General features: G+C 45.4%; 1 protein-coding gene across 1 annotated transcript in view; it reads right to left on the reverse strand.

Annotated features, from left to right (window-relative positions):
• Positions 1-12,263, reverse strand: part of LOC138298499 (zinc finger protein 777-like) — a 185,101-nt gene that overhangs the window by 140,783 nt on the left and 32,055 nt on the right. Inside the window, exon 4 of the mRNA XM_069236880.1 lies at positions 7,326-7,439. Within this exon, the coding sequence (XP_069092981.1) occupies positions 7,326-7,439 (114 nt within the window). The remainder of the gene's footprint in view (positions 1-7,325; positions 7,440-12,263) is intronic.

Consider the following 12,263-nt stretch of genomic DNA (forward strand, 5'->3'; position numbering starts at 1 on the left):
TGATGGAGGAGAGGGCCTTGTGGAGAGTGGGTTCCCTGGGCCTGTCCCCCCCCTGTCGCACAGCAGCCCTCCCAGTTCCCCTGTTTCCCTGTGCCTCTGTCCCCTGGACCGTGTGCCCACTACCACTGCCCCCAGGTCCCTGTTGTTGTTGGGGTAGGGAGTTGACCTGGGTGCCCTGTAGTGGTGGACACACCGCTGATTGACGTGTCCTGGGGACTGAGGGATGGGCCCGCTGGGTGGGTGCTGTGCTGGTGTTGCCAGAGGGGGGAAGGTCTGCTATGAGCTGTGGCTGTCTGAGGGGAACCGACTGTCCCGAGGTCCCCGATGGGCCGGGCTGGTCATCTAGATCCAGGTGGACAGAGGTGCTGTCCTCACTGTGGGCCTCTTCTGGGGGTGGAGTGGACATTTGTGGAACCTCCTGCGCAGTGACGTGGCGTTCGGGTCCTGCAGGGGTATAAAAGTATGGTTATTGCATTTGTGTGTGCCATAGCGTGTAATGGGTGGGTGCCCTTGTACCCCAGTGCTGGCATTCCCGTGTGGGGGCTTTTGTGACGGTGATTTGATGGGGGATGGGTATGTGCAGTGGGCATGCTTTGGTGATGGGTGTCCATGCTTTGTGGTCGCATGCAGGGCTTGGTGTTGGGATGGGTGGGCTGTGATGTGGAGACATTTGCAAGGATGTGATGGGGGTGAGGGTGAGAGTGGGGGTATGAATTAGCATGCTGGTGGGGTGGGGGGATGAAGTAGTGAAGATGAGACTTACCAGAGTCCATTCCTCCGCCTACTCCTGCGAGGCCCTCAGGATGCAGGATCGCCAAGACTTGCTCCTCCCATGTTGTAAATTCTGGGGGAGGAGGTGGTGGTCCGCCGCCAGTCCGCTGCACCGCGATGTTGTGCCTGGATACCATTGAACGCACCTTCCCCCGTAGGTCGTTCCACCGCTTCCTGATGTCGTCCCTATTTCTTGGGTGCTGTCCCACAGCGTTGACCCTATCGACTATTCTGCTCCATAGCTCCATCTTCCTGGCAATGGTGGTGTGCTGCACCTGTGTCCCGAAGAGCTGTGGCTCTACCCATACAATTTCCTCCACCATGACCCTGAGTTCATCCTCGGAGAACCTGGGGTGTCTTTGCAGTGCCATGGGGTGGTGTGGGTGATGTGTGGGGTGGATTGTGTGGTGATGTGTATTGGTGTGTTGTGTGAAGTGCGTGGAAATATTGCTGGGTGAAAGTAAAATGCGCGTCTGGGTGCTCAGTTCTCTTTTTCTCAGTGCATGGTCCCGATTCTGTAGAAGTAGGGGTTTGTGGGTGATGTGGGTGTGTGTTTTATATTGTGTTGGGTGTGTGGGAGTGGATTGTGTATGTGTATCAGGAGTGTGTTTTTCGATTTGTCCAATGTGGATGTGTTTTGTAAATGTGTGTGTATTTTGAGCGGGCGGTGTGTACCGCCAATGGATTACAGCGGTTGAAAGACCGCTGCGTGGATTCGTGGGTCGTGATAGTGTGGGCGTATTTCTGTTGGCGTGACGGTGGAGGTTTGGTCATCGCCAGTTTCTCGCTGGCCTCTGATGTGGCGGACTTTTGTGGATGTCTACATTTTGGCGGTTTGCCTGTTGTGGGTCAGAATGACTGTGGCGGTTTACCGCGGCCGCGGCGGTATGTTGGCGGTCTTCTGACAGCGGTAAGCGGCTTTTACTGCCAAGGAATGACCCCCTAAGTCTTTACTGAAGCGTACGGGGTGAAAGTCTAGTTGGTTTTTAATATGGAAGCCGGTGGGTGGTCTTAACAAACATTGGCAGAGCCAATATGTCTTTCATTTCCAAGAGCTATTGGCTTTGCCAATCTGTTTTAGCCTTGTTGTTCACCAGCGTGACTGTTGTTCAGCATGGCTAAAAGTTAGTGGAATACAAGAGAGAGGTGTTGAGTGTCGTAGAGTGGAATAATGAAGATTGAAGTAGAGTGCTGTAGACTGGAGTGGCAGAGTGTTGTGTATTGGAGTGGCATAGTGTGGAGTCATCTAGAGTGGCATACACTGGAGTGGCAAAGAGTAGAGTGGACAGTTGTAGAGTGCATTGGCATAGTGCTGCAGAGTGTAGTGGCATAATGGAGCAGTGGCATTGAATTCAGTGTCGTTCAATTCTGCACCATAGAATGCAGTGGCGTAGTTTAGAGTGGTGCATAGTAGCGTGGAGTGGTACAGAACAGACTGGTGCAGAGTAAAGTAGAGTGGCTTAAAGTGCAGTGGCGCAGAGTGGTGTGGGGTAGAGTTAAGTGATGCAGAGGGCAGTGGTGCAGTGGCCTAGAACAATGCAGCGTAGAGTAGCATGGAGTGGTGCACAAAAGAGTATAGTGCCATAGAGGGCAGTGGAATAGGGTACAGTGGCTTGGAGTAGTGCAGGGTAGAATGGCATAGAGTTCAGTGGCGGAGAGTGTAATTTTGCAGAGCAGAGTATCAGAGTGCAGTGGTGTAGAGTGGAGTAGAGTGACGTAGAGAGCAGTGGCATAGAGTATAGCGATGCAGAGTAGAGTGCAGTGACAGAGTGCAGCAGTGTAAAGTGCAGTGGTTAAGAGTAGATTGGCTTAGAGTGCAGGAGCATAGTAGAGTGGTGCAGAGTGGAGTAGAGTGGTGTAGAGAGTGAAGTGACAGAGTAGTTTGTTTCAGAGTGGAGTGAAGTGCGGTGAGTGGAGTGGTGCAGGGTAGTCTGCAGTTTGTAAAGTGGCATAGAGTGTAATGGTGTAGAGTAAAGTGGTGTAGAGTGCAGTGGCATAGAGAGCAGTGGTGCAGAGTAGATTAGAGTGGCGTACAGTCAATTGGCATGGAGTGCAGATAGAGTTGAGTGTTACAGAGTAAAGTGCACTGGCGTAGAGTGTACTGGCACAGAGTGCAGTAGCGTAGAGTGCAGTGTTGCAGAGAGTCGTAGGGTAAAGTGGCATAGAGTGGAGTTGTGCTGAGTAGATTGGTGTGGCCTAGACTGGAATAGTCTAAAGTGGCAAAGAGAGCACTGGCATAGAGTAGAGTGGTACAGAGTACAGTAGAGAGACTTAGCGTGAAGCGGTGTAGAGTGCAGTGGAGTAAAGTGGTCTGGTGCAGAGTGCAGTGGCATGGAGTGGTGTAAAATGGAGTGGTGCAGAGTAAAGTGCAGTGGTGTGGAGTGGTGCAGAGTACAGTGGAGTAGTGTAGGATGGAGTATTCATTGTGTGGTAGCCCACTGCCCTTACGAAAAACACATTTCAATTGAAATGACAATTACATTTGCACACTCATACAGCTTTACTAACAAAACCATACAGTGCACAGACAAAAATGTGTGGCAATTGCATCACCTACTTTAATGATTAGTTTTGATGATATTAAAGTATTGGTTTCCTACACACTTCAGAAATAACAAAATATGTGCTTCATTTGTGCATTCATAATTCTGAATATATTCTGAAACACACAGTTCATTTAAATGTTGCTGTGTGCTAGAAAAAAAAACTGTTTCCTACCCCCAGTATCCAGCAGGATTGTCACATAAACCCTCCTACTTTGAAGTCAAAGAAAGGAAAGTAAACAAGCACCCTTGGAAGACAGCGCCTGACATTCGACCTTGGTCCTAGAATGCACAGCAAATATGATGAGATAAGAACAAGATTTAAAGGCTTGTTAACCGAAAGCGAGCTTGTTGAAAAATACCGTAAACACTGTTTAGGCAACGGGTGGGCCGAACTAAGGGCCTCATTATGAACATGGTGGTCCACCGCCACTGCGGAGGTGGAAATCAAGTGAAGACAGCCACAGGTGGTCCTCCGCCACTGCCAGGCTTCCGCCGCCAGCGATGGCGGAGTACTCTAACCGACAGGGTAGTGCTGCAAGCAGCACCGCCCTCCAGATAGAGAACCCTTGTTTCTCCAGTCTTTCCCTGGCGGTTTCCCCCGCCAGGTAAAGGCTGGCAGAAGGGGGGCTATGGGGCCCCACTCGGGGCCCCTGCACTGCCTATGCACTTGGCATGGGCAGTGCAGGGGCACCCATGCACAGCCCCATCGTGCATGCCACTGCCCGATCTACGGGCAGTGATATGCGCAACGGGTGCTGCTGCACCCGCCGCACTGCGCCATTGGCGACAGCTCCATGTGGAGCCGTCGGCAATTCTGCTGTTCCGCCCACCAGCCCAGTGGAATGTATATTATAGGGCCGGCGGGGTCTTCTAGGGGTTGGCTGTCTATGTTTAGACCGCCAGCATGAACACGGCGGGGAATCCCGCCGTGTTCATAATGAGACCCTAAACCTGGGGAGCTTAAAGCAAATAAAGGCAGCAAATGGAAAGCCAGAAAGTGCGAGTTACAAACCACAAAGCCAATGGTAATCAATAAGTGGAATGCATTCCTACATCAACTTTCTGAAAGTCCCCAAGATGTCATTAGCAAACCAGACATCTGCGCCTGATAGCCTGCAACCTAAAAACGTATCCACTTCCTGAGGTCCTGTGACCTTAAAGAAAGCAGTTCTTGCTGAAACACATAGGTCGTTTGAAGGGATGTATATCATCTAAATTAGAAATGGAGTCTCTAGTTGGCAGTGGTTTGCACTCTGTCCTAGTAGGGACTCTCACTCTAGGCAGGGCAAGGGGGTCACACAGCTAAGATAACCCCTGCTCACCCTCTTGGTAGCTTGGCACAAGCAGCAATGCTTATCTCAGAGTCAATGTGTAAAGTATTTGTACACACACACACACAGAGTAACATAGTGAAGACACAACAAAAGTACTCCACACTAATTTAGAAAAATAGCCAATATTTATCGGAGTAAAGCAAGACCAAAATGACAAAAATCCAACATACACAAGTGAAGATATCACTTTTAAAATGTTAGAATGAGTCTTAATCTGTAAGAATCAATGATTGTATCTTTTTAGCACAAAGTACTTGGGATATGTAAAAAAAAAAAAGATGGGTCGCAGGGGAGGTGAGGTGCCAAAAAGCAAAGCAACGCGTTGGTTCCTTACTGCATAGGGGAGGTGATGCGTTGATTCTTCCTTGCACAAGAGGTAATGTGTTGGTTCCTTACTGGCAGGGGAAGTGATGCGTTGATTCTTTTCTCGCATGAAAGGCAACGCGTTGATTTCCGGACACGCAGCCTAGGTTCCTTATTGCAGTGCAGGGTCGATGGGAAATTGAAGTCCCGGGGATGATGCTTGGAAAATCCAGATGCGCTGTGTTGATGGAGCCTTGAGGAAACAGGTGCTGTGTCGATTCTGAGGCCGTGAGACAGGCACTGCGTCGATTTTTCTGCCATCGCTCGTCTGCGCGTGGATCTTCTCCTTCAGGTCACCAGCTTACACTTATAAAGGCCCAGGGACTGGAGTTGGCACCACTTGGCAAGTCTGGACTCTCAGCACAAGAGCCCAGGCACTGGCAGATGAAGTCTTTGATATCTCTGAGACTTCTTAACAGGAGGCAAGCTCAGTTCAAGCCCTTGGTGAATCTTGGAAAGTAGGATACAGAAAGCAAAGTCGAGTCTTTTCACTCCCAGGACAGAAGTAAAAAGCAGCAGGCCAGCACAACAAAGCAACAGGCAGAGTGGCAGTCACTCCTACAAAAACAAGCTCTTCTTCCTGGCATAATGTCCTCAGTCCAGAAGTGTTCTAACTTTGTGAGGTCGCAGGTCTAGTACTTATACCCATGTCTGCCTCTCAAGTAGGCAAATGTCAAAGAAAAGTATTTTTAGTGCACAGGACTCTGCCTTTCGTGCCCTGGCCCCAGAGACTCCGTGGGGTTGGACATGGCTTTGTGTAAGGACAGGCACAGCCCTATTCAGGTGCAAGTGTCAGCTCATCCGATCACTCTAGCCCAGGTAGACCCATCAGGATATGAAGTGCACACCTCAGCTCCCTCTGTGTGACTGTCTAGAGTAAATCCACAAACAGCCCAATTGTCATACTGACCCCAGACAGGTATTCCACAGACAGGCAGAGGTACAGAATGGTTAATCAAGAAAATGCCCACTGTCTTAAAGTGGCATTTTCAAAATTACAATTTAAAAAACAACTTCACCAAAAGATGTTTTTTTAAATTGTGAGTTCAGAGACTCCAAGCATGTCTGCTCCCTATGGGAAATTACACTTGAAAGATATTTCAAGGCAATTCCTTTGTTAAGCTAGGGGAGAGATAGGCCTTCCTATAGTGATCACCGAATTGATCAGTATTTCACTATCTGGATATATAAAACACACCAGTACATGGCCTACCTTTTAAATACATGCACCCTGTCCATGGGGCCGCCTTGGGCCTACCTTAGGGGTGACGTACATGTAGTAAAAGGGAAGGTTTGGGCCTGGCAAGTGGCTGCACTTTCCAGGTTGAAATGGCAGTGTAAAACTACATACACAGGCACTGCAATGGCAGGTCTGAGACATGTTTGCAGGGCTACTTATGTGGGTGGCACAATCAGTGCTGCCAGTCCACTAGTAGCATTTGATTTACAGGCCCTGGGCACACCTGGTGCACTATACCAGGGATTTACTAGTAAATCAAATATGCCAATCAGGGATAAACCAATTACCAACACAATTTGGATGGAGAGTACTTGCACTTTAGCACTGGTCAGAAATAGTAAAGTTCCCAGAGCCCTAAAGCCAGCAGAAACGAAATGCAGCACACAGTCAAAAACAGGAGGTCAGAGACAAAAAGTTTGGGGAGAACCCTGAAAAAATGGCCATTTACAACAATCCAGTAAAGTAATTGGTTTACTTTTTGCTGTTGGGAGTGCCACCTGTTCTTCGACTGGAAGGACATCCTTGGCACATGTATATATATATATATATATATACATACATACACATATAAAGAGATGGATAGATAGATTGATTGATCGTATGGGGTTTCCCCTGTGGAAAAACATTTAAATTAACAACAAAAAAACAGTAGATCCTGCACCACGGCCATCTAAGAAAAAAGGCAAATTAATTTTGGATTGAAACATTTTTTAACTGAAATCAGTGTTAACAAACCAAAACAAAATAGAATCCCAAAATTACTCTGACATTAAACTTCCGAGATTAAAATCAAAAGTAGTTGATCTGAAACAGTCACATGGTACCCTTTCGACTTTGTTACACATACAAAGGCTGGACTATGCAATGTAATCTGATGAGCAAATCCAGCTGTTACAAAAAGTTCCATAACATGTCTGGGGGGACAGAAAGTAACGTTTCAGGTTCAGTAATTTGAATAATGTTTGATTTCTATGAAAAAACAGGGTTAGGCTCAATTTATGAAGTATTTGATGCCTAATATGCATTCAGATTAAAAAGGGCCAAACAAATTTGTCGTCAGGTCTTCCTAACCTGTGACTGGATCGTCATGGATGTCCTTTGGATCTGTGTCTGGAGCAGCTTTCAGATGTTTGGCTGCCATTCTTGTTTTCCTGAGTGGCATGTCAGACTTCACAGTCTCATCTCCTGCAAACAAAGGCAATGATAAACTTCACATTCACGTGTAAGAGGTCCGTATGCTTAAGTTACGTGTTTCGGGTATCTTAAAAAAGGGAAAAGAACAGAAAGAGAATCTCCTAAAAGAGCACAGGGCATGTGTGGGGCAGAAATGGCAGCGGACTGAGGTCAATGATGGCCTAGACTCCTGAAACTCTTCCCTAGCTGTCTCTGCACTGGTTGCACATCGGAATATCGACTACAGAAATATTGTGCCACAAGAATATTATAGGAATCATATCGACAAACAATATATAAGTAGGAAATGATTTACTGTGCTCAACTCTAAATGTATGTACCTTGAAGATCTATATAGTCAAGGTACATATATGTGGAGTTAAGTATAGTTAAACTACACTTACGTATAAACCTTACCTTGTTGACATTTTGGTAATCTCTAATTTTGCCATGAAACCGCTATAGTGTGATTTTTAAAACAAAGTAATTCAGTACCATGCATACCTCTGTAGCTCAGAATACTCCAGAATAAGCACTAAGAATGCCCCAGGACTGCAGCATTGCTCATGTGATCTTTACTCAATTAAGAAGACTGTTTATTCAGTATGGTCCTGCAATTTTAGAATGACAAGCTTCAAACTGCTGATGAGTATAGCAGAATGTTGCTGCTGTCCGAGATGTGGCTCTGATCCTTTCATTAGCATGGTTGTTATCCACCATAGAGAGTATGAAAGAATGTAACTTACATAGCGCATACCAGCATCAACAGAAGCGGCCCAGTGCTACGTCAAGAACCCCCAACCTAAAATTAGGTTTAGGAGTGGTCTTCCTTAACTCAATGGGTAGCTCATTTCAGAGCTGACTGCCAGGAATGAAAAACAGTGGTGACCTTGCTAACTCTTTAGATCCTAGGGATTGCCAAAAGAACCCTGATTTGCCCACCGAAGAATCTCTGATTGGTTTGTAGGCAGAAAACCAATCCCTATGATAAAAGGGGCTGTTTTTGTGGACTTTTGTGATCGTCAGGGCCTTAAGCTGCATTCCTTTTCAAACTGGGAGCCAACACAATTGCGTCAAACAGGTGGAGTTAGAATGCCCTCGTAGGAGGTTAAGCACCATGGCAGCAGGCAGAGACAAGCCTGTTCTGACATCCTAAGCAAAATCCATGATCCTGTACATTTGGTTTAATGAGCTACTAGCTACACCACTTGACTTTTACCGCTGGCACTAAAGACCACAAGCACCTGCCAAGATATGGATATGGTCCGCCAGCTACATTGGCTTGCCTGTGCGAACAGGGGTACTTTAGCGGTATAGCTGCATGTGACTTCCACATTTAATCATTACCCCAGCATCACTTCCTTTGTATCTTTCTCTGTGAAATGATGTGGCTGACATCTTTATTTAGAAGCAATGTAGGCGGAAGTAATCGGGTGGTTCCACTCTTGATACTGCTAAATCATTCTCTAATTTCCAGAGCTATGAAAAGTAATATCAGTAATAGATCAGTAACAGTCCGATACACAGAGGGAAAGGATTATTTTACTAAATCTAACTGCATGTGTGCTGCAATAAGAAGAAAGTCTCTGAAGGTATCTCTTGGCATCTCATTGTATCAAATAAGAAGCGATAAGTACCTCTGAAACAATACAATCCATTGCCTGGTTCTTTTCTAGTCAAATAAATTCAGTTTGCAAAGACGCTGCTGAAGCAGCTGGAGGCATCGAGAACTGCTCAGAAATCCAGTTCTTAACATAAAGAGCCAAAGGAGAAATCTATTTAAGTGAGCTCTAGGACCTCTTCAGCAACAGCTGCAGGATATTTTATTGGAGATCTTTAACAGTGTCACCACTAACACATTATCCAGTCCCCCATTTCCTCTGTGGAGCTTCCTTCTTCATCTGTATGGAAGGAAGTGTTTGTCGAGAGTGCAAAGAACACATGGCATCTTGTGGTTGAATTTCAACAGTCCGTCTCTTTAGAAGAGGTTTGCAGACCAACTTCCTCAGCTCTTGTAATTACTGTTTAATCTCAGAAAATCTACCCGACTGGTCTTTATAAACCATTTCTGGTCTGTCCCCGCTGAATGGTCCTTTGGAAGGCTAGAAAGGAAGAGGGTGACCTATAGTAAGGTGTACATGAATGCTATTCAAAACCAATCTCAGGTGGAAGCACTCCGGCAGTACCAGGAAGGTCATCCAACAACAAATGCAATATAAGAGGAACATTGTGAAACAACAATCTCTGGGGTCACATACCTGGATCTTGTGACTCATGAGACAATGCCTCCAATGCACCGAAGGTAGGGATCAAAATCCCCTTTCAACTTTTTTTATGGTCAGTAACCGATACAGTGAATGAACTGAGGAATACGCTAATTCTATAGAGGAGACTTAATTTAAAAGTACCTACCTAATACCACTACGGAATTAAAATGCAGAGAGAGCCACTGAGAGATCCAGAGACAATACAAATATGTCAAAATAACAGATGTTTAATAACCCGGAGTTATTGTTTAAATGACAGGAAAACAGAGATCACACTACAAAAGAAAAATGAAGAACATTTTCACAGATAAGAAAGGTACTGATGAAGTTGAACATATTAATAAGGTGAAGAAAGAAAAACACCATCATTACAAGTGTATTGATAATTTTGATGCAGTAATTTCTATGAAATCTGGAATTGCCTCAGAAATTAGTGTTTTCACATCATTTCCCAAGGACGATTCCTGAATCTGAGATCTTACTCAACAAAATGTGGTTCTCATAATAAAGAGTGTAGTAACATCCCATGCAAAGTAATTTTGCCATTTTTCCACAAATCAGTATTAGAAGAAAACTCATAATGTACAGCTTGGATGATGTGGCAAGTGAACGGCAAAGGAAGCATACTCAATCTTGATTTCTTGCACTGGAAGGTTCAGGATGTGGACGGTAGCGAACGTGGATCCCAACTCAAGTACTTTAGTAATCCACAAGGTAAAGTGTGGTGTGATCCACAGGCACATACAGCCAAACCACTTGAAGAGGCTTTTCCCAAACTCCATGCTTGGCATTCTGGATGGGTGTTACAGATTATCCATGTTCTTGATGTTCATGTTACAACCAACAGTAAGACATCCAGAACTATTATTTAGTACCTCGACCATTTTTTGGTCTGGTCTACACACAGTGCTAGCTGTCTAGCCAACATAAAGGGGCTTTGAGTAAGCCCTCATCATTGATTCATCTGCTCACTTGTCATTCCCATTTGCGTCTGCCCACCACAGCTTAATACGTGGAGCAAAGAGTCAGCCCAGTTCATCTGTTCGCTCTTTGGGCTGCGAATTATTCCATTTTGCCTAACAACATCGGCTCATCTACCTATAAAAAAGATACTTTAGTGTCAGGTCGGTGGGCCAATATCTTATTTTGCCATTTGTTTTGCTTAATGTTTATTTAATTATAAAGTGCCTGGCTACCCTGGGGCTTCCCACTTCTAGGTGAGAGAGCAAGTTATACAGCATGGAGACATGTTGGAGTGATGTTAAATATTTTATTGTGGAAAAAGCCAGGCTTTGAGCATCTTCCTGAACCTTGGTTCCTCATCCAAAAATCTTAACTCGAGGAACATTGAGTTCCATATTTTTGGAGCCAGGTACTCAAATGATCTACCACCCCATCTGGTCCTCTGTATTCTTGGGATCTTAAGTTAACAGCCCGGAACCGACCGTAGAGATCTGGTTGGAAGGTATGGGGATATGAGATCTCTGATCTTAGGAGGGCCCCTAAATATTTAATGCTTTATGTGCCAAACACAGTGATTTGAATTTGATTCTCTCTCGCTTCTATGGGTAGCCAGCGTAGTGTTCTCATGGCCTCTTTCACTGATTCAAATCTGGGAATTTTAAGAAACATTCTGGCAGCCGTGTTTCGAACTACCTGTCATTTTTTGTTAACATATTTGGTGAACCAAGGTAGAGGGAATTGCCATAATCCAGGCGGGATACCACCAGGGATTATATCACAATTCTAGAGTACTCCGGGATGAGGCCTAGAATCTTGTGAATAGGTTTTATTAAGCCAATGCAAGCGGCTGCAAGTTTGTTTGTTTGGGCGTCCATGACTAGTGCTTTGTACAGTCACATTCCCAAATTCCTCATAGAAGTGTTGGGGACAGGAGGGATCCCTGGACAGTCTGACGAGCTGTAGTGAAATACGTATTTTTGACCACTGATTTTGTGTTGCACCACTTTGCAACTGGATTAGTTGTTCAGTGTTCACCAATTGCTGATTACATTTTGTATTCAGTTTAGCTGCCTAATGACATTATCATAGCGACAGACACTGCCACGTTAAATGTCCTGGGAATATTCCACATTGTAAACTGTGCTTGTTCTCGCAAAGAGCTAGGACATATTATCACCGAACAGATAGTCAGTCAGCACGATAAGAATGTACCAGACTTAAGTTTTTTCAGTGCAGGGAACGGTTTGGCCTTGGGAGAAATGCCTTGGGATGTTGGCCAAATCTCAACGCATTCCTTTCAACTCTGACCTACATTAGATAGCATGTTTGAATATTTATTTTTTATGGGAGGGTTTTTTTCCCGCAAGCCCTTTCAGTTCTTTAAGATATAAAAAGGTGGCCCTGCTCATTAGCGATGGAATTTCCGAGACCTCGGTCAGGATTAGACGTCAAATGCCTGACATATCTGTCCAGTGAGGGTGGAGATCTCTTTCTCGCAGTTGAACGGGGTCATCTTCTTGCTGGCATGAGAAAGATGAAGAGCTTGGCAGGCCTTACGGTGATTAACTTTTACTTTATTCTTTGCTTTGCATAATCATAACCACAT

This window comes from Pleurodeles waltl, chromosome 1_2 (assembly GCF_031143425.1).
Source record: "Pleurodeles waltl isolate 20211129_DDA chromosome 1_2, aPleWal1.hap1.20221129, whole genome shotgun sequence".
NCBI classification, from domain to species: Eukaryota; Metazoa; Chordata; class Amphibia; order Caudata; family Salamandridae; genus Pleurodeles; species Pleurodeles waltl.